This window comes from Pagrus pagrus, assembly GCF_965226575.1.
Source record: "Pagrus pagrus genome assembly, chromosome: 5".
In the NCBI taxonomy this organism is placed as follows: Eukaryota; Metazoa; Chordata; class Actinopteri; order Spariformes; family Sparidae; genus Pagrus; species Pagrus pagrus.
The window spans coordinates 35,007,641-35,031,080 of record NC_140189.1 but is presented as its reverse complement, the minus strand read 5'-3'; the positions used below and the strand labels follow the sequence as shown (position 1 = coordinate 35,031,080).

The 23,440-nt window shown below is 41.0% G+C and overlaps 1 protein-coding gene across 4 annotated transcripts in view; it reads right to left on the bottom strand.

Annotated features, from left to right (window-relative positions):
* Positions 1-20,279, bottom strand: part of ldb2a (LIM domain binding 2a) — a 111,748-nt gene extending 91,469 nt beyond the window's left edge. For 2 of the 4 annotated variants that reach the window (XM_084353390.1, XM_084353391.1), the window contains exon 1: positions 20,007-20,279. In XM_084353390.1, coding sequence (XP_084209516.1) covers positions 20,007-20,138 — 132 coding nt within the window. In that variant the 5' untranslated portion in view covers positions 20,139-20,279. The remainder of the gene's footprint in view (positions 1-20,006) is intronic. The other 2 variants (XM_084353389.1, XM_084353392.1) reach the window with 2 other exon arrangements.
* Positions 20,280-23,440: the final 3,161 nt, after the last annotated feature.

The following is a 23,440-nucleotide window of genomic DNA, read 5'->3' as shown; positions in this document are numbered from 1 at the left end:
CAGCGTTGCAGCATTTTCCTAAACAACTGAAGTAGATGGGGACAGAAAAAATACATAAAATGTTTTTTACACGGCTCATCTGGTTAAATCAGGTCTCCAGAGGCCTGAGATCCCAAAGTGATTTGAAAATATGTTATTAACAACCTTTATTAAGCCGAAATCTTTGCTGTAGCTGCGAAGCTATCAGCGTTAGCAAACCATCTGATGTGCATGCACAAGCTCGACTGCACGAGTTGGGATCTCAGGGTTTCTAGAGACAATGAATTAAACTGTATGCAGCAATTTTATGTTTTATTTTTTGGGGGTTGTTTTTTAATGTTTTAAAAGTCCCCATCTACTTCAGTTGTTCAGGACGATGCTCCAGAAATGTTCTGTGGACTACAGAAACCCTCCCAGCTGGGCTGAGTATTACATTTTCATTTTCGGGTGAAATTGTTCTTTCAGAAGCTGAAACATGCAAATATTTTAGATTTTTGCTTAAAAATGACCAAAACGATTAAATTTAATATCAAAATAGTTGCAGCCAATCTTTTTTCAATCGACGTTTTGATTAATTGACTAATCATGCAGCACTTCATGAATCCATATTGAGTAATTTGATCAAAAATATTGTGATATTTCATCTCCCGGCCCTGCATACATGCATCTGTACACAAAGATACTCATACATACTCATGCTGTATGCAGAGTACATACATCTTTATTTACTGCACAGATACTGTGTGCATTCATGCAGCCACATAACCAAAGATCACACTTTTCTTCCCTCACTCGATCTTTCTAACAGTCCATAAACCACTAATGTCTCTATGTTAAACATGAACCATTTTCCCAGCATGCTTTTGTCAGTCTGTATTTTTGCTGTTGCTTCCAGCCTCTTGTAGCAGAAAAGCCTCCAAGAGTGTGGGCGTGTCTGGGGCCTGACCTTGGAGAATTACCAATGTCTGAAACCCCATTCAGCTCCTGAATAGCATGTAGCCCGGCTGAGGAAGTTTCAGTGTTTGTCAGAGATTCAAACAGCCTCAGGTTATTGGGGAGCAGAACAGCTTAACAGAACCAAAGAGTGTCTGGATGTTTATGAAAGGATCTTTAGTGAGGTAGCCTTTGTTTGACTGTGTGTAGTTGGCCATTGACATTTTAAATAGATGTTTAATAAAAATGTATTTTTTATCTGGAGACAGTGACGCTTCCTGTGCACGACCGTGATTATCCTGATTTTTGAAGCAGACACTCTTCTGCAGCAGCTCGTTAATGTCTGAAATATCTACGGTTCAGATATTCACATATAAAGTAAACCTGCACAGCTAACTCACATTTTAATAGAAATCAAAGTTGTTAGAAAACGTTTTGCAGTCTAATTCAGTAGCTGAAGCAATTCAACCCACTGACAATGAATCAAACAACAATTGAAAGGTGAACTCAAACAGTTATTTCACAAGAAAAACATGTTTTGCTCTATTCATCTTTTCAAAACTGGTTACAAGGTTAATTTATTTGTCTTTGTACAAAACTGGTTGCAAAACTAAATTTAACTAAGTAAAAGGTTTTAATAAAGTTAAGATTTTCTACTTCTGCAGCCATTTTACATCATTGCAAATTGAATTTCTTTGGCCTTTTGGACTTTATGAGTCAGCTGCACAATCACAACACTTCAAGCTTCACTGTGTAATGAAGAAGTGCTGCAGGGTTCAGCTGTGAACAAGTCTTTGTCTCCAGATGTTTGTTTGCACATCATTGAGATTTTAATAGTTTTTTAAATGAAAATTGTGACTCAAACTATGACTTTTAAAGCACATTGCACGGATCTGTTCCTGAGGGTTTTTTATTCTTTCTTTTGAAGAGATGCGACCCCTGCCCATTTCATCCAATCAGGACAGGGATCTACACAAGGAGGCGGTCCTTTCTGCTCATGAACATGCAGAGAGCCGGATCCTGCGGTTCTGTTACCTACAGCGGGATGTTGGAAAACAAGGAAAGCTACTGATTCCAGCGCTCTCAATGACGGCTTAAACTACCAAACAGGTGGAGCGATGAAAAACACTTGAAGGAAAGAAAGAAGCAAAGAGAGCTGCCTCGAAAAAAAGAAAGGAGCCGTGGAAGTGTGGTGACGAGGAGAGGAGGGAGGGAGGGAGCGCTAACAGAAGTCACTCGAACAACAACAACAACGCTCTTCATCCTTGTCTCATCACTGCAGTCCGATTCTGTGCAGAAGAACCCTCCTGATATGTTGGTCACTGGTACAAAACTGAACCACACGTGTACTGATTCTATTAGAGGGTCCTCAGGATGACAAAGTACACTAACCACTACGCAGACAACACCACTTAATGTTTCATACCAGTGCAGCTGATCCTCCGGGCTTTAAGAGTTGTTGTGATGTAAAGTTAACATGTTGCTGCATTCGGCCTCCAGCCGAGCTTCATGCAGATAAGGAGCAGATGAATGAACAGCCGCTGCACATTCAGATGAACTTCCCTCTTTAAATGAAGCCAGTGAAGAAGTTCACACCTTTAATTGCAGGTCTGCCAATTTACCTCCACATCGCTCCCTCTCTCTCTCTCTCTCTCTCCCTCCCTCTCTCTCCCTCTCTCTCTCTCTCTCCCTCTCTCTCTCTCTCCCTCTCTCTCTCTCTCTCTCTCCCTCCCTCTCTCTCCCTCTCTCTCTCTCTCTCCCTCTCTCCCTCTCTCTCTCTCTCCCTCTCTCTCTCTCTCTCTCTCTCCCTCCCTCTCTCTCCCTCTCTCTCTCTCTCTCCCTCTCTCTCTCTCTCCCTCTCTCTCTCTCTCCCTCTCTCTCCCTCTCTCTCTCTCTCTCCCTCTCTCTCTCTCTCTCTCTCCCTCCCTCTCTCTCTCTCTCTCCCTCTCTCTCTCTCTCCCTCTCTCTCTCTCTCTCTGTGTCAGAAGTTACCAGAACCAGTCAGAGTCCGAAACATGCGTGAAGAGGAGCTGCTACAGTGACTCAGTCGATCAGTTGATTATGTTGAATGATCTGTTGTTGCTCATGTTTTATTATCTTTTCTTTTATGGTCTGATGTTTTAATTGATTTTAATTGTGACTCCTCTGTATATAAAACTTCACTTCCTCACTTGATCAACACATTTTCTGTAATTTGGTGATTTATAATCAATAAAGACAATTTTCAAGCAAATAGTTTTATCTTAATATTTCATTTAATCATCCATTTATATAATTTAGCTAGATTTGAAAATCCCTCATGTGATGTCACACACACAAAAATTGTTTTTCCCCCTTTTTAGATTGTTTAATTTGAATAATCGTTAAAACTACAAGATAAAATAAAATAAAATAAAATCATTTATTCCAGCTCTACGTATGAAAAATAAAAGTTCAATAAGCACCTGAGCAACGAAGACAAACAAAAATAAGTCAACAGCAGCAGCAGAGACGCGTGATCACGTTCAGTGAGGGCGACATCGATACGTTTAAAACAAAAAGCATTAATGACGAAGCACGGACGTGAAATTATTCACCGCCCCCATGAGAAATTCAAACCAGAAGGAAGGTGAGGATTCATGTTCGGACTCGGACACGCTCACATTACTCTGCCCGTCCGGCCTGGATTCTCGCTGCAGAGCTAATTAGAGCAATAACAATCAACACACTTCTACCCAGCGTGTAACAAGACACTCGATCAATACTGGATTTCATCACATGCTCAGAGATTCAGCTCAGTTTAGGTGAATGAGCTCTGGTGTCAAAAGACATCCTGACCTGTTGCTCATTAATCTGATCAACCACTTTCAAAATGATTCATAATATTCATAAATGTAATTGTTTTGATGAATATTACAACTTCATTTAGAAAATAATACTTTTTAAATTTAAATTTATATTCAAACCAGAAAGTTAAACATGAATACAGTAAAATATCACAAAGTTCTGACTCATCTTGGACGACTTCTTGAGTTCCACGGGTCACATTATCTTTAATTATCAGAATCATAATTATAATTATAAAAGGGGTGTTGATTTTTAACTGAACTTTTAACTGATTTTAACTTGATGTTTCTTATTTGCTGCATTCACCGTTTCCTTCCTCATTCTGTGACGCTCTCTCGACAGACGATCAGATGAAACACGTCGTTACTTTGAGTAACATCTCTCTGGATTTGAACATTGTTGGAAACATTTAGGAAAATGTAAGAACACAATGAAACAAAATATAAATTTGATTTTGGCAATGTTACATATTATAGCAGCTTCTGTTTATCATGTTAAAGTCTGGGCTTTGCAAAGCATCCAACATGCATCTGCCAACTAACAACAGTTCATGTCATACATCAAACAAGAGTGAGAGTGAGCGTGAAGCCGCTGATGTTCTGTAATCTGTAATTATCATCAGAAACCAACATTATTTGAGTGCCAGAACAAGAATGACGGTGATGAATGTCTTGATATTAGACCAGAGGTCAGCTACAGTGTGAGGCTCCCGGAGGTGTTCGGCATTCAGTGCCTTGCTTAATGACACTTCAGTCGAGCAGAAACTTGGCTACATGCAGGTCTTCTGGCAAAGAGTTTGTGACTGACTGATGCTGAAGGAGAGCGTGCACGCTCAGCAAGTGTTTTCTGACCAAATACACAAAAACAGTCAAGACCAGTAACATTCTGTAGTCCATTCATCACTTATTCAGAAAAGTTAAGTCCATCCTCTCAGGAAAAAACGGCGATCAAGTATTCAAACAGCTGATCAGCAAAATGACGAAACAGCCAGAAACCAGCGCAGAGCGGAGGCCGGCTCCTGGTGTAACTAATCTACAGTACAGCGCGTCTCCCCCGTGCTCACTGTATCCCTGCTGCACTTATTTTCAGCTCAGTGATGAAATATTCTGAGCCTGAATTTTGGTACACAGCACAAGTTACACTGCTCTCTACAAGCTATCAAAGCCACTCCATTTTAAAGACTTGAGTATATCTCCTTCGACGAGCTGTAAGGATTGTGCGTCTGGAAGGAAACGTTTGGTTCCACCCACAAGAGGGGAGAGCAAACTAAAGTATGATAGACAATACTGACAGAGATTTAAGGTCATGAAACAGGTGGAATTAAAATTAAAATGTATAATATTGTTTACAAAAATGTTCCTGTGTGTGAGTAGTTTGTCACCACTTCACTTAGAAACAACCACTGCAGGATATGAAGAAGAAACATCCCAACAAAACCAGAGAACGGCTGAAACAGACAACAAACAAAGAATGAACGTGCCGCTAGTCGCTTCATCAAATCTCAAAAATTAGTATTAGAAAGTTGAAAGGTGCAATATATAAGATTTACCTGTCTAATTCATATTCCAAATAAAGAGGGGGAAGGATTTTACCAGAGCAACCGCTAACTGCCGCTAACTGCTGCTGCTCGGTTAGCCATGCATCTAGCGGTACAGACTGGGAGCTCTGAGCACTGGGGGAGTGCTGGTGTTCACACTGTGAGCACAGGAGCTCTGGACCAGACAAAGTGATATTAGGTGACAGGACAGCCTGGGGCTAGCTGGTTAGCATGCTAACTTCAGCAGATATCTCTGCAACACAGGACACAGAGGTCATGACGTCAAAATTGCCATTTCTGTTGATAATTTAAACGTTTTCAATCAAAAATCTCGTCTCAAAACTTTTTTTGCCTAAACCTAACCAAAGCTAACTTTAGCTTTGTCAGATCATAAAACATATATTTTCGCTCCAACAGTACTTTGCAGAGGGCGCTGACAAGCTGACTGATCGATGTAAAAATGCATATTTGTGTTGTTCTGCAGCGAGATGCAGTGAGATGTAAGAGTCCAGTTACTGTTTTAAACTGCTGTTTCATGTATTGTGTATCATATCTGAGGATACATGAACGGTTCTGAAAACACTCCTGGAGGCAGGTTTCAGCGTCTCTCACTCAGGCGCCCTTCAATACACCGGCCGTAGGCAAGGATCCAACCTGTGACCTCTTCGCTTCAGGACGGACTATCTGACCACATCGAGGAGAGAGAACAACAGGACATGGACGGACTTCAGGCCCGTCTGTCTCCTCTGTTATCTGAGCGACAGTGCAGCCTGGAAGGAACCGAGGGAAAGGGCCAGGAAAAAGGTGGGTCTATTGTCCGAGCATCCTGCTGGATGTGACTGACGCTCATTGTTTGGCCTTGTTTTTTTTTTCTTCATAGGATTTTCTGGGAACATCCTCTCAGAGCATCCCACGTACAGTGTGACATTACTGGAGCAACATAGTGAGATGAGACTATTGTGTGAATATGTGTCAGTAAATATACACACTGGAGATCATATCCAAACATGTTTACGTGTCTTTTTAATGTTTCCAGCAGATGTGTTTATTCTGCATCCTTTCAGTTATATTGAGAGGTAATGAAGGAATCATGAATCTTGCTTTAAGAATTAAAGTGTGATAACGTCATGAATTTCTAAATTAGAAAACAGAGACAAGAAGCTTTAACATGCTATAATTAATAATAATAATAATTAATACAATTAACCCCAAAATAATTTAGATTTTAATGAATGAAACCTCATAAAATAGACAGATCTTAAAGCTGCACTTTACCAACTCTGACCTAATTAACCACAAATACAGATTAATGTCAGATTTGATTTAAGTATTAATGGTCACTTTGATAATAGATTTGACTCGTGATTCACTGGAAAAGCTTTTTATTTTCTGTCTCTTATGCCGACAGCTGTGAAACGTATGGACGACATGATAGTTGCTTGATTTGTGAGAAACAAGTTGTGTTTTTGAGTTTTTGTTTCATTTGCTTGATCGTTAAATTTTAGCTTCTTTTCATATTTACTGCCTGTTTAATCGGGGCTGTTTTGAGGTGTATCACTAATGGTCAGCCTTTTATTCATTATTGGATCGATAATAAAAAGCCCGCAATAACTGTTGTTTCTTTTTTGGCCACTTGGGGGCAGTGGAAACAAGCTACAAACACAACATTGACGTAACGACTTTTAAGTCGTGACTCGTTAGCAAACTGTTGCTCACAGTAGTTACACTTCCTGCAGTTACGAGCAACATTAACATTTGAAGTTGTTTCTCTGGCCACCTGATAAATGTGTAATTAGAGCGGCAATGATTAATTGATTAGTTCTCAACCACTTAATTAATTGCAAACTATTTAGAGAATCAATTAATTTGAATAATTTTGTAAGAAAAATGTAAAAAGAAAAAAGAAAAAAAGAAAAGTTATCTGATTCCAGCTTCTTAAATGAAGATTTTCTGTTGTTTTACTCTCTGTGACATTAAACTGAATATCTTTGTGTTGTGGCTCAAACGAGACAAGAAGAGAAACGTCATCTCGTCGTGTCTTCATGTTTCACCTTGAACCTTTTTCAAAGCCAGAATCTTCACTGGAGCAGCGAAGCTAAAAGCCTGAGCGCAGGCTGAGCTGTGCATCACGGGTGTTAAAGCGACTATGAGGAACTTTCAGTTGTTGTTGATTCTAGCGCCCCCTTTTGACAGAAGCGGTGCAACACCAGCACCTGCTGTTGTAAAGATCTTTGCTAGCTAATGCCGGCGGCGGTGCATTTGCTTTGGTAGCGAGGGACAGAGACCCAGGATGGATCGCGATGAGGTAATGTATTTATGTGATTTCATATATATGTGACCGGACCCGAGCACAGGCATTAACACTAACTATATAAAAATAGCAGGATGGTCATAAACACTTAAAAGTTCCTCGTAGTCATTTTAATAACGTCGTTTAAAATCAGTTTAGGATCTCGGGACTTCCAGGGACTTGGATGACGGCGAGCGAGATGTACAGAGCCATCCTTTTTTTTCCAGTCCACGTCTGCTAAATGTCCTGAATGTTAACTACTTCAGTTCTTCAGGAGAATGCTGTAGATCTGTTTTGCTGTGAAGCTCCAGATATATTTTGTGGACTACGAAACTACACCCGACTTTTAATTTTTGCGTGAAATGATCCTTTAATTATTGTCACCCATTGCTTATTAAACTGGAGCAGAACTGTACAGCTGCATGTTAGTCTGCACAGAAGAGACTGAATTTACCTCAAACCAACAAAACTGCATTTAATGTTTAATTCTCTCTTTTCTGTCTCTATTGATTAATTTTACATCAAACAGCAGCTTTGAAACGAATGCGGTGATAAACAGGCAGAAAGGTTTTCAGCTACGTTAACAGAAGCAACCAGGTTTTTAAGGATAAGGTGAACCGTCAGGCTGTCCGCTCACCTTTTTAGCAGCATTATTCTTTAATTTGCCGACGCAGGCAGAAGCTAATGTGATTCAGTCCTTTCAGTGACTGGCTGCTTTATGTAAATATAAAATGTTTTTGTTTTTAATGTAAGAGCTCTGAGCAACATTTTATGGCTCCACAAAAGCAGATTTCTGTTCTTTGTTAATAACTGTGAATCATGATTTGTGTTGTAATAACAACACAAATCGAGACTTTGATAGAGAAATAAATAACAATGCTGTGTGTTGAGTCCTGGACGAGTAAATAACAAATATATGGACGTTTTCAGGACGAATTCTTCCCTGTTTTGTTTGTTTCTTGTTTGCAGAGTGAGAGGAGCATAAATAATGACCTTTAATTTAAATGTATTTGACTCTGCTATAATCAGCACTGTCCAATCAATACGTATCTTGTTCACTATAAATTTGCTGTAAAGATTTTCTGCATCACTGAGGCTGAAAACATCTGAACATCACAACACAGGAAGAAATGATGTACTTTGACAATATACTTTACATTTCTTTTTAATAATAAATGATTTTAAAGTTGTTTTACACATCATTAAAAAAGCAGAAGAAAACTCAGCCATGACACAAGTGAAGCCTCTGCGGTGATACCTGCAGTGGCTTGTTTTCCCTGATGGTAGATAAATCCAACAGTACGGTGAGGTTCAGATAAGGGCACCGTGATGTTCAACACCTTTCTGGTAATTACTCTCAGCCAGTTTCACACACGTACACTGCAAAAAATGTCTGTGTTTACAAGTTTTTATAAAATCTTAGGAAGCCCTACGGTTGGATGTTTCTCAGTGAAAGTTTTCTTTTGTGCATTTCATGAAATAAATGACGTTAAGTTTGGCTCAAATCCAACAACGCTGTCATGAGATAACGAACGGCACAGTCACATTTTCTAACCCCGCTGGACTTTAGCTTTACTTTGCTTTAAAATGCGAAATATCTGCACCTTTACGTACTTTCTCTAAAATGATTCTTCACATGGTTTGTAAGATGTCAGTGAAAGTCCAAGATGATTCATCAAATTCCTCGATTAACACGAACAACACTCCTAGGACCAAACACACAAGCTGCAATGGTGCGACCGCCGATCAGTGAATTCTGTACGATTTTTTTTTTTTTGTCCAATCACCGCAACATTTCTGCAAATCTGAACAATCGTCATACTGATGCAGTTTCTTGACAAAAGTGCAAGTTTGTGCAAAATTCAAAGGGAAATCCCGACATTGAAACTTCCTGGATGAACGCTTCACTTACTGTCACATCAGACAGAAAAAGCAGCAACTCAAATGAGAAGCTGGAACAAACTGAAACATGCCAAATAAACATGTGTATTAATATAATGATAACAATAATGAATGGATTATTAATATACTTGGAGACTATTTTTTATCCATCGACTGATCAGTTCAACTGTAGTTTTGGTATTAACCTAAAGAAAAACTACAACAGCAACATCTCAGCTTTCATACATTTGATGGATGGTTGTTTCCTTTAATAAATATGTATTTGTTTGTATATTATGTGGTATATTTTGAATACTTTATTGATATTTTGATAGTTATGTGTTGTTATTAGTTCTTTATTTTATTTTAATGTAATGTTTATTTTGTATTTTGGACATGCGTTAATGTTTTGACTCCAGGAAGATGAAACACGCTCGTCTCTTCCTCCGTCTGGGATCCGAGACGATCACATGATCCATGTTAACATGAAATCTTTGGGTTTTTGTTTTCTACATTGAATATGACGTAGAAATACTTCCTAAGATAGATTTCCTGTTCAGCTACGAGTATTGATTGAAAGGTGCAGTGTGTAGGATTCAGGGGTCTGTTGGCAGAAATGGAATATAATATTCATAATGATGTTTTCATGAGTGAATAATCACATGACACCAAGAATCGTTGTGTCTTCCTCAGAATGAGTCTTTTATATCCATCATGTTGCACCGCCACGTTTCTACAGTAGCCCAGAGGGGACAAATCAAACACTGACCCTAGAGAGGGCTTTTTATGTTTAGTGTTGATATCGGCCACTGTAGGTCTGTGTGAGGCGAGGGGTGTTCAGTTGGTCCTGGACCTTTAATGGATTTGTCAATCATCAATTAATTACCAACGATTTTCATAATCTATTGTTTAAATTACTCTCAAGGCAAAATGTGCTCGTTCCAGCCTTTCAAATGTAAAAACTGCTTTTCTTTGTCTCGCATGATAACAGAAGAAGAAGAAGAAGAAGAAGAAGAAGAAGAAGAAGAAGAAGAAGAAGAAGAAGAAGGTTTTCGGACTGTTGTCACGCGAAACACACATCGTGATGAAGTCACACATCAGTTTGAAAACCAAACCTTAAGGGAGAAAATAATCTTCAGACTGATCAATAATTAGAATGAGAATCTGAAGTTCAAACATCTGGAGAAGTAAAAACTTCTTTTGAATGCAGATTATCAGTAAAAGAGATCTCCTGCTGTGTTCTGGGTGTCTTTAATCCCTCTCTGTGAACCTCACAGCTCACTGCCAACTTGACCTCCACATCATAAGCCTATTCATGTCAATCTGACACGTCGTGCTGATGGGAACAGATCCACTTTGCCCCTGACAGGAACAAGGGATTTTGCCTTAATGAACACTCCAGTTCTTCCAGTTCCACGGTCGAGCCAATGAGTCAGGTCTGTGGGCCCATTTGAATAATGAGAATGAGACTAACTATGTGCAATAGACACAAGAATCCAATGAATGGCCTGCCAATCAATGTTACTGATTGCATGTCTATCCACTGAGGAAGAGTGTGACCATTAGACCACCGTCAGCAGCAGCAGGAGCAGAGGGGTTTGTGAACGCAGCCCTGCGGGTATTATTACGGCGCCTCCATTAAAATGCTTTTGTTTTCCTTCTGTTTCACCCTCTGTGTTGTAGTTTTACTTACAGTGTTATTCTCTGTCCCCGCTCTCTTCTGCTGAATATTAATGTCTTCTATGCTAATGGCCTTACACCGGCTGAGGTCGACCAAGCTCCTCCTCTGAATGTTAATCCGCTGCCTCATTTGCATACGCTTAAGTGTCAAATTCCCCCACAAATCATCGCAGCTGCCTCCGTACGGCGAGGCCAGTGCCCCCCGAGCGACAGCACAGAAACAATGTGGTCACACCGTATGCATAGCATCAAATCCACATCAAAGCCTGTTTAGATTGCCAGGTCACAGCGGGTTCACGTTGTGTAAAATGAAGGTAATGGGATAGCAGTCAGCCTGGTGCAGAAATACAGCCGGGCAGGTAATAAGTATGAATGGAGCAGGTAATAAGGTTGGGATAGAAACAGACCCCGTGTCATCATCACAGGAGCCGGGCTGTTTAAAGCTGCAGCACAGTTATCAGTTCAAAGGTGAGAGCTGATCCCAGATAAACACACGACTTATTGTGTCGTTAGGTTTGATTCTGACCCGTTTCCATGTTTGCTTCTGGGTGCGTGGCAGCTGAAAAGGTTACTGAGGAGGAGCAGGAAACAGTCCTTCAGTGTGCTTTAAAGATACAACATGCAACATTTCTGCATTTTAATGTCCAGTCTCCAGGATAAAATGCCGGCAGTTAATGTTTCTGCAAACCTCCGACACATTCAGATGTGTTCATGTCAGAGGCTAAATGTGAATACTGACATTATCTACAGAACGCATCGTATCACGTCCACGTTACATGTTCATGACCTGACTGTCAATCTGGAGACGGAGGGGATGGTGGAGGAGCTGCAGACGACAACGCTGCCGAGCAAGTGAGCGGTTTGAGTCTGTATGTATTTTAACATTTCTAAGTGTGAAACCACTGGAGACTGGAGACTGGAGACTGGAGCCGGGTCTGTGGCGACAAACTACGGATATTTATGATGGGGACTTGGGACATCTACAGCCAAAACATGATCTTTTCCAACTCTCACCATCTCATGTTTGTGTCTCATCCAAACCAGACAGTAAGCACAGTGTTGTGACGGTAGAAAATCTAACATAAAGAAATGTAAAGCTGCAACAGAAACGTACTTTGCCGAAATGTATTCTGGTGATTGGGTTGAAATTGCCTTAAAAAAACACCTTTGTTGTAGATTTTGTTGAGTTGTACTTTTTATCATCCCGAATGTTTCCAACATTGTTCAAACCCGGAGAAATCTGGTCGGTAACGATGAGTTTCACTTGGTCGTCTGTTGCTATAACTTCTGGGGAAACGTCAGATCGCAGGTCAGAGGATGAGGAAGGAAGTCGAACGTGACAAAATGTAACTTTAGTTTATTACCTCGTCACGTCAGATAGATTTTTATTGGCAACTGTGGCTGTTTAACATTGAAGACAACAACTCCCATGATTCCTTGCAACTTCACAACATCAATTAACTCTCTTTTGTTTTCATAGTTTTGACTGAGAGAAGAGAAAGGGAGCGTTTCAGGATAAAATGATGTAAATATTATAAATAACGTGCTTCATCAATGAGCCTACAGGAGACAACATGAGATTATAACTGATATTTTCAATCTACTGTGCGATTTAAAAGCAGAAGTCATTAGTTTTCCACATCATCATCATCATCATCATCATCATCATCACTGTGATGAAGCTGAAGTAATAAGTTGATTAACTGATTAGAAGAAAACTATTCTGTTTAAATAAATGCTGAGTGGTTTAAATCATTCCTGGAGTGAAAACATAAAAGAATCTCAAATCCAGCTTCCTGCTTGTGAAGACTTTGCTGCTTTTCTTCACTTGTTCAGACACTGAACTGAATTTAGTCATCTTATTTTTCTTTTTCCTTTTTTTAATGGACCAATGTCGTCGTTGCACTGCAGACTGCCCACATGAAGCCCCTCTGAGGGCTCTTTGCACCTCTCGGTTACATATTTTGTTTCTCATGTGTATATTAATCTGTATGTTTTGTATTTGAGTAAACCAATAACAATAAAATAATAATGTGTGGAGGTTTGGAGTGACAGAACAGCTGATTTAAATGCACTGTATAGAATTTTTAGATTTCCCAATGTTTCTCAATCAGAACAAAACAAAAGACACAAGTAGCAGAGGATCATGGGAGTTGGTGTCTTCACTGTTACACAACCACCTTTACTGATGGAAATCTGTCTGTAAACTGTAAACTGTGTCACTGTAAAGTGACAGGACACTAAACTAAACGCAGCGTTAACGTGAGTTAACTGACAGATCGGAAACATTCGTACACAACTCAACAAAATATATAACGAAGGCTTTTAAATGCAGAAATGTTGCGTACTATAGCTTTAAAGATGTCACCTAGTCAATATGAAATTAAGTTTCACCATAAAATGTCTCATGGAGAAAATAATGAATGAAGATTAATTGTTAGTGAAAATAATCATTAGTTGCAGCCTTAATATTATGATTATGGGACAACATTATGTTAAGAAAGAAATATCTTTAATATTTTTACTTTAATTCTCAGGACTGTACGTTATCAAGCTCGACAGCTTTTTCAAATCACTGGTGTGAGAACATTCAGTTATCTGGATTTGTGTTTTCCCCCAAATTCAAAGAGCTTTTATTGCAATTTGTGATACGATCTAATATTGTCTCATCCCTGATCATCATCATGATAGTAAAGATGAAAGGATTAGTTAATTATAAGATGAGTCAATCTTCAGAAAATTAATCAGCAACTACTTTGATAATCAATTAATCATACTGGTCATTTTTTAAAGCAAAGACTCAACATCCTCCCGTCATGGCAGCTTCACCCCGCGTTACAGCTCTTCTCTGTTTGTGGTGGTTTGGACTGTTGGTCGGACAAAACCAAACATCTCCTTTGTCACTATTTTCTGAGCTGTTAGAATCCAACTGATGAATGAATTAATTGAGAAAGTCACTGGATTTACAGAGAAATGAATCATAAGTTGCAGGTTGACGCCTTAACTCTCTCCACCTACACGTGCGCCTCGTAACTCAAAGTGAACACTTGACTTTTTTTTTCATTCTGGGGTTTGTAGGAAAAAAACAGATAATGTTTAAACCCAAAAGTAAAACTACAAAACAGAATAAAACAATCTCTCTAAATGCACTGAACGTCATCAAAAGTGACTCTTATCTGTCCGTAACGGCACGAGAGCACATGAGGGCTGTAAAATGTAGTTCTCTGGCTTTTAAAATGATTCATGAGATGCTGCAAACACTGTCCACTAAAAGTTCCCGTCCAGGCAACAAAACCAGATGTAGGAAATCAGAAGGATAACACGTCTCTGTCTAATTCCAACAACGTGTTACTTCACTCTCGGAGGATTAGCGGCATAAAGCTTTTGCTATAGATGTCACTTACACTCGCTCAGACTATATAACTTCCTCGGGGGGTAAGTCTCCTGCAAGTGTCAGGTCCTTGAGTCCTGCGCCTGCCAGTGTGAGCGGCAGTTGCACCACCAGCCAAGCAAATTCAAAAGCACACTCATGAATAAGACAAATGGAAGACTTTCTAACAGAGGAGTGACTTCAGTCGGCTCCCTCAACACTTTTTTCCTAAAAGGTGGTGTCATACTGAGGCTTAGTCAGTTTCCCTCTGTTGAGAAAGTCCTCAGACCGACAGGAATGCAAACTACAGTGAGTCATTTTGCAATGACGGCCTGCCAGCGAGCACGATGTTAAGTACGCTCGGAGCTATTCTTACCCTTAACAATGGCTGTCCTTTCACGATATTAAGCGTCTTTACTCGGGTGATAGTTCTGACAGGACTGCTATTTGTGAGCTTGAAATCATTTTGACTGGATCAACAAAATATAGCATCAAATCCAGTCAAAGAACGGCTCTAATATGTCTCTTCACACTGAAATCCAACAGAAGAAGTCTTTATTATGTGTGTGTGTGTGTGTGTGTGTTTATTATGTTCTTTGGATCAGTTTGATTTACGGTTTGTCTTAGAACAATAAAAGCCTCAGTTCAGTCTCTTATAGAGTCTAACAGGATTTCTGATTCTAGTTTTGCCCTCTAACAGCTTTAAAACACACATTACATTATTGTATCACCTTGATACTTTAGGACTTTTCCTCATTTAATAAGAAGCATGCTTCAGCTCGGCGATATGGCCTTAAACATTTTTACACAGCCACTTTAAAAGCGTCTTTCTCTCAGGTTTCCAGCACAGACATGAGTTAAGCATCGCAGCCCGCGCTTGCTCAAGGGGGAGAAGGGCGTCGTCACGGATTGGCTGTGGTCGCGAGACGCCACCGCAGCCCACCTGAAGGCGGGGTGAGCACGCTTTGGCCTCACGAGGGAGACCGTCCAAACCGGGCGTGGCTGGGCTCAACTCAACGCCCTTTCATGGAAAAGCATGTCGGCGTGGCATGGTCTGATACTGGGCAGAAAAGTGCCAGTGGAAAAATACCAATAGTCTTCATATATTCCATCAATATGCTGCTAAGCCCTATACAAAACAAGTACTGCGTCAGCTGTTAAACTTAATTAAACACAGTTTTCAAAGGTTTATATGCAGCACTGTCCTCACATGTTCCTACTAAGTCGAGTGGTACTTTTGTTACTAGAGTTTTATAACTGTTTGTTCTAACAGGGAGTTTAATTAACCAAAAAGTTATGCTTCTTTGAATAATAACATACTGTACTTCTGTTGTGTGACTGGCCTTTAGGCAAACAAAACAGTACTATATTTGTCTGCACGCAGCACAAATAACAAATACAACTTTCAGTAATAACAACGCTTTGTAGCCATTTCTGTATTCGTTTCCTTCATCAAATGTACAAACCCAGACATGCAGCAGAGATCCCAAACAATGAAGAAGTCAAGCCAAAGTCAACAAATCTCAAGGGTTAACATTGTAATATATTTTGAAAAAAAGAAAAGAAACAAAAAAAAAAACAACTGATACTTGAAGCATCAGGTCACTGCCAGCAGTTTCCATCAAACACAGAAGGATATGGATCTGCAACAGCTGCTAGCAGCAAAACCTTGATGAAATATTCAAGAAACTATCCAGCAGGACAATTCAGCTATTTTCTTCTAATGGAATCCAGATCTGTGTGTGTGTGTGTGTGTGTGTGTGTGTGTGTGTGTGTGTGTGTGTGCGTGTGTGCGATACACGTCCCAAACTTCCTGTTTTTTGTAACAACACCATCCTGACCCGGCGCTGGTACCGACACGGCCTCGTGTTCTGAATCTGCGCTGACGTTTAAAGTCATCTTGGACTGAAGGAGCTGGACTGAGAGGGGAAGCAGCAGAAGCCCTTCAGCTACGCATCATCACTACGGGACCGGCTGCTGACCTCACTTTCCAGGAAGTAAACAGCTTCAGAGAGTCTGTACATTATTTCTGCACACGAGACAGTTAGTCATTATATACGACGCTCTGTAAACTGAGATTTCTATCACAGTCTTTTCTCTGCATCAAATATTTTTCACATTCGAGGGGTTTGTGTAAATTGACGGCCACACTTTTGCATTCAGGAGGATAATTGCTATATAATTTTGTTAAAAGCTTGAACTGAGCTGTATGGTACATCTGGATACAGACGAACTGGAGGCATTTATCAGCCGCTATAAGACACAACTTCTTCCTCATTACAGTCACCACCTGCATTTTAAATCAAACAATAACACATCGCTAAAGAAGAAGAAGACATGATGTACACTCCCGCTGCTGAGGGACGAGGACAGACGAGCAGGAGGAGGATGAAGACGCTCCAACAAAAACCTCATTATATTATTATCCAATTATATCATTTAGTTTGAGGAGATGAAGGTTTGAAATGATGCGTTTGTCATGAAACTCATCCACGGACGTTATCAGTCGCATGTGCACACGTCTGGTGGAACGTTAACTGTTATGTCTGCGTGTGTGCATGTGTGTGTGTGTGTGTGTGTGTGTGTGCATTGTGATTGCACTTGGTGTCTGGGTATGTGTGGTACAGGGAGTTGAGGTCCACTGGGGCTTGGACCACTCCGTATGAATAATGCATCAGACCGGGCCGTTGCATCTCAGCAACATTGCCTTGGTCTGCTTAAAGTTGCAAGTTCCTCTTTAGGAAAGTCGGCGTCATCCTGCTGCTGCTGCAGTAACGCAGCTGAGTCTGGCTTCAACACAAGACGACCAAAATGACTGCAAAAAAGAATAAATTGAATCATTCACAGTAATTGTGACGTATTTATCCAAAATACCTCAGTTTTTAATGTCTCGGTGGGAAACACATCCCATAAAGCAACAGCAACCAGAAGTCTCATTGTTGTTATAGATGTGATATTTAGAGCTGAAACAATCCGATTAGTCGATTATAAAGAATTAATCAGCACATATTTTGAAAAACTAATAATTTTTCTAACAGTTTTTCAAGTAAAAATGTTAATATTCACTGTTCCAGCTTCTCAATTCTGAATATTTTTCTGTTTTTTTCAAATGAGGTACCTCATGACACGTCACTTTTAGTAAACTTGTGGACTTGAGTTTGGAGAACCTCGTCGTGTTCTGACATTTTAATACTGAATACTGATATATTATATCTTTAAAGCCTCCAACAGCGACCAGAAGTGTCATTATTGAAAATAATGAAATAATCAAAGCTGGAACAATCAGCTGATTAACTAATTAGTCGAGAATTAATCTGCATCTACTTTGAGAAACATGTTGTTTTAACGTGTTTTTAAGTAGAAAATGTAAAATTCACCGGTTCTTTTTTCTCAATCGTCAATATTTTCTGGTTGTCTTATTATAAACTAAATGAAGAATTAACCAATGGATAAACAATCGACACACTGCAGAGTTCGTCTGTTTCTTTATTCCACTTCACATAAGACACAATCACAGAGTGATGGGAACTCGTCCATGTTTCCAGCTGAAGCTACAAAATGTAACGTCCTGAAGAAAGACAGCTGGTCGTTGGGTCTCATCACCAGGTTCAGGTCCGACCTGCGAATGAGCCTCAACCATCAACCTTCTTTCTCCAGGAAGTTACACTTTGTTGCTTTACGTGTGATGAGATATGTTGACAGGAAAGATTTTGAGTTTTTCAGTGTATCACTCGTTTCTCGATGTATTAATTGATCATTTAGTCTACAGAAGGTCAGCACGTAGCAGAAAATGCACATAAGTTCCCAGAGTCCATGTGACCTCTAAAACCTGTCCACTGTCTGACCTGCAGCCCAAAACCCAAAGATATTCACTCCACGATCGCAGGAGAACGAGAAAACCAGGGAACATGAACAACTGAGAAGCTTTTTACTTTAAACAAAGCAACAAAATGTCCCTTCCTGGAGGAAGACATCTGGGCCAGGGTCTCTGAGAGGCTCATCACCAGGTCGTCACATAATGACGCTTCGGGTCGGCGCCCGACCTGCAAATGAGCCTCAACAACCAACCTCCTCTCTCCAGGAAGAGAGAGGAGAGATTTTGACAGAAACTAGACAATTATACTTTTAGATAAAGATTCTGACGTTTTGCAGAGTTTAAACTGTTTCTCAATGAATGAATTCATCATTTAGTCTATACAATATCTTCTAATAGCAAAATAATTAACATCACCAGTTCCCAGAGTCCATGTGACTCTAAAACCTGTCTGTCTTTGTCTGACCTGCAGCCCAAAACCAAAAGATATTCACTTTACCATCACAGGAGACCGAGAAAACCAGGAAACGTGAACAATTGAGAAGCTGAACTGGTGAATTTTACCATCTTAAATTACAAAATGACACATTGATCTAGAAAGCAACACTTCAGTGTCATGTAGGGACACGGCAGACATCTTCACTTGCTCACTGGCAGCTCTTGTCCTGAAAACAAGAAGAAACACGTGTCTTCATTGTTTTATTCACTGATTTCAGCGGTGGCTTTTCTTCCGGTGTGAATCAAGTGTAAATTATAAAATCAGCTCTTATATTGATAGTTAACAATGTCCGCTGCCTAAAGAAGCCTCGTGAGCAGAACCTGACGGACGTGAACTTTTGTATCTGCAGATTTACACGTTTGCGCGCACAGAGCAGATGCTGGAGACAGATGCTGCTGCAGACGCAGTTCACAGCGGGATCAGCAAAGGTTTAGTCTGGATGACACTGAACGCAGCACCAACTGAGCGCACAACTACTCCAAGCATCCGGAAAAGCGACGTGAAACTAATTCAAGCCTCCAGCAAATTAGACTGAGATCATCTCTGCTGATCAGGGGTCAGTCTCACCGAGGAGCCTCCAGCCGCTGACCTCCGCTCAGCCTCAGCCTCCTCAGCCTCCTCAGCCTCTCGGGCTCGTTTGACTCGAGCTGTCGCAGTTTTGCACACAGTATGCAAATCTGTCAAAAAGCAGGCGATATGTAAATACATGCAAATGAGTTACATGCACGTGAAACGGCTGGTGTGCCTCAGTGTCGGACCCGCTCTGCTCTGCTCACTAACTTTCTGTTTGAATGAACAACAGGAAAATAAAAGGAGTGTGAAGTTTCTGATCTCTGCAGCGCAGCTCCACCTGCTTTCTGTTCTTTTCTTTACCACGAACCTTCAGGTGGATCACTCAACTCGAGCCGGACCAGGTGACACTCTCACCATGGATTTAAAACGAGCTAATTGGCCACGTGAACGCGTCTCATCCACGCACCGCTCCGCGTCTGATTTAACACTTGGACATTTCTTGCAGCGGAGCCTGTTTACTTCCACCTCAGGAATGTTTGGCACTTTGGCAGCACATCCTTGTCTCCTGACTGACGGACCTGTCTGTCTCTCCCTCTCTGCCTGCTCTGTCTCCCCTCCACAGCCCGCCACCCTCCCGCCGGTACCGCAGCCTACACGGGACGCGGTTCTCTCCGGTCGGCTCACCTCTGTGCGCGCCTGCAGCCGCTTGTTCATCTCGTAGATCCGATACTCGGGCTGGACCATGTAGGGCGAGTGTCTCCTGTAGAAGGGTCCGAACGGAGACGAGTAGAACGGGTCGTGGGCTGGGTTGGACATGGTGGCTCCTGGCGAGGCGCACGGCGCGATTTCAACATCCAACGGGCACAGCAGCGCACATGGGAGTGCGATGCTCTCCGAAGACCCCCAGTGGGAAGCAGCCGCTGTCGAGGCTGAGCTGCACTCTGCAAGTTGGCCTGCCTAGTTCGCTGCTATAGCGTGGAGCTGGAGGAGGGAGGAGGAGGAGGAGGGAGGGAGGAGGGGAGGAACAGGGGAGGAGGAGGAGGGGGGCAGAATTGAAGGGGGAGGAGGGAAGTCGTTTCCTGTTCCCTCAAGACCTACAGTCAGTTTTGCACTCTTGCAAAGTTCAAGTAAGACCTCTGTGTGTGTGTGTGTGTGTGTGTGTGTGTGTGTGTCTTTGTGTGTGTTCTAGTCTGAAGTCATGCAGTGTGGCAGTTTACATGATGCTGTTTATTGTAACGATGATAAAGTCTTAATATTCAGTGTTAAAGCAGAAGCAGGTCTCAGAGGTTCATATGACATTGAGCCTTTTTGATTTTTGATTTGATTCTTTATGTTTTCGTCTCAACGCTCACACTCTTTACATCACACCACAAGTCTCAGTGGTCAAACGTGGTTTAATTTCTTTGCAGAAGTACAGATTGTTTTGCAGCTCGATCTTAAAGGAACAGTTCACCTATAACTGTAAATGCAGTCACTATCCCCTCACCCCCGTGCTGGTGCTGATGGAAGGTTGTCTGAAGTTTCAGCCCAGTCGTCAGGATATAATGTTCGCAGTTAATGTTTCTGCAAACCACAGATACGTCCAAGGTTGACATTTGTACCAAACGTGGCATTTCACGTTATAAGTCAAACCAAATTACAAGCCAACAAGGCTGCTGAACGGCGACCGCAGTTCAAAAACCAGGTCTTTTTCCAGGAGACTTGGGGAAATTTCAAGCTGTTTTTAATGCATTAAAAGCCGGTGTTTCCTTTAAGGAGACCTGCGCACATCTCCATCCATGATCCTGGCGACTAACCCGGCTACTGTTAGTCAAACCAACAGAGCACAGCACAGCGCTCTGACAAGAGAGAAACAGAAATTTCAACCTAAACAAACTTGAGGTTGCAACATAAAGAAGCGTTCAGTCTGAAGTTATCTGTCATTTTTACATGATTACATGAAACGAACTCAGCTAACGCTTATTGTGGCGATTTGGTTGGAAGTCTCGTCGTCCACAGAACATTTCTGGAGCTTCACAGCAAAACAGCGTTGCAGCGTTCTGCTAAACAGCTGAAGCAGCTGGAGACTTTAAAACATAAAAAAAAAAATAATAATAAAAGCTTCTCATTAGAAAAGACGTTAATTACACCCTCAATGTGCATCCACTTCACTTATGTTTGTTTAGGTTGAATTTTTCTGTCTCTTCTGTCACAACACTGTGCTGATACGCTGGTTTACACACAAGAACCACTTGGTGAGAGTTAGAAAAACATCATGGTTTGGCTTAAAATACCTGTTGTGGTCACCAGGATCACAGATGGAGACGGTCCAACATCCCTTGAAAAATAGCCAGTTTTGGTCGCAGCAATGTCCCCATGTGTCCTTCACAAATATGCACTGATGTGACTCAAACTGTGGTCGGCCGTTTGCCAACGCCACCTCAGTCCCCTCCAGCTCCTGATATGAAAGTCAGCTAATAAGCATTTACGTAATGTGAGCGTGATGAGCCACGTTGGCTACACCTCGGACGTATCTTGGTTTGCACAAACGATAACTGCTAACATTACATCCTGGTGACTGGGCCGAGTAGATCACGACTGAAGTCTTATTTTTGGGTGAACTTATCCTTTAAACAAAATATTCTGCGTTCTCTCCGAAGCTTTGCAAATAATATCTGCTACAATAAAGGTTCCCTTTTCTGAAAAACAACTCCAGTTTTTCATGACCATCCAGCCGAAACAAATCAACATCAATCAACATTTTTCTAAAAAGTACATCATTACGTCCTCGTAAGAAGAAACATCAAAACAAAAAATGAACCTTATTCTAAATTTTAAGCTCATACAACAAACAAAGTCTGCTCTTACAATGCCCTGTCTGGATACGTGTGCTTCATATACTGACTGGAATAACAACACAGTTCTGGTATCAGCACTTCTTTTAAATTTAAGAAAATTCAATATTGATTACTGTTGCTTTTGGCCGTGTTTTGACTCTTTGGTGCTTGAATAAAGCAGCTTGAGCTCAAACGTGTTCAGTATTAAGATGTTCTGACTCTTGTGTTGGAAACTGAGAAGAAGCCACCAGGTCAGCGGCTGCAAAGATATTCCTTTAGTTGCTTTCATGATATTTTAAATTGTTCAGGCAATTTGTCTCCAAAAGGAGAGGTTACCTTTAAAAAGTGCATGTTTTATGTCTAAAATTAAAAATAAAATGTCTGCCGACCTTGACTTGGTCTGAATGAATCTCCGGTCTTGGTTCAATATTTTCCCTCCTGAGCCCGACTGTATCGAAACTCTGAGAATTAAAGGTGTAAAAACTGGCAGTAGGAGATGACAGCGGGCTGAACAGCACGTCTGATGAGGCTGCGCTCGTAAACAGTCCATTTTATGTGTAGCATGATTTCATAATATTGTATTGATTATGTTGCCTGCAGTCAATGCTGCTGATGACAGAATCTTAGTACCTGGCTAGTTATACAGCGAGTGGCATAATTTGTGATGAAAGGGGAGGCAGGGCGGTGAATACTGGCTGCTGTGTCTGCAGCAGTGGCCATTCACCATCACAATGTCACTCTGAATGTTCTCAACGTGTATTCAAAATGTGTCAGACATAGTTTGCTCATTTTCAGATTCATACTTTTGTTTTAGGTTATTACTAGAACAGGTTGACATGCTTGAATGCTCCAGTAACACATCAGTTGTCTCATACTGTCCAGTGCTGCCTCCAAACACCCAGCCAGCTCTGATTTGTCAGCTCTCACACGCCTGACCCTTACAACAACAGAGCAGCTGTGCTAAATCAATTCTTACGTGCCAAACTAGCCGTGAGGCATAAATTATGTAAATGTATGACGTAGTGTGATGTCACAAAGTCACAGAATTGTGAATTGTGCTGTCGGCGCCCAGGTCAGTGTGCTTTCTGCGTTTGGTTGCTAGCTCTGAGGTTGTTGTTGTGTCAGGCAGTAGAGGAGGGGATGACAGAGTCGGACTAGATTTGCTGTAAAACCACGATATGTAAGATTTGAACATTTTGAGTTTTAGCGCCACACTGTGGTGGAAGCAAAAAAGATATCAGCAATATGCCAACCAAAGATATTAGGGATAAACCAGAGCTTTTGCAGATGAATATATTTACA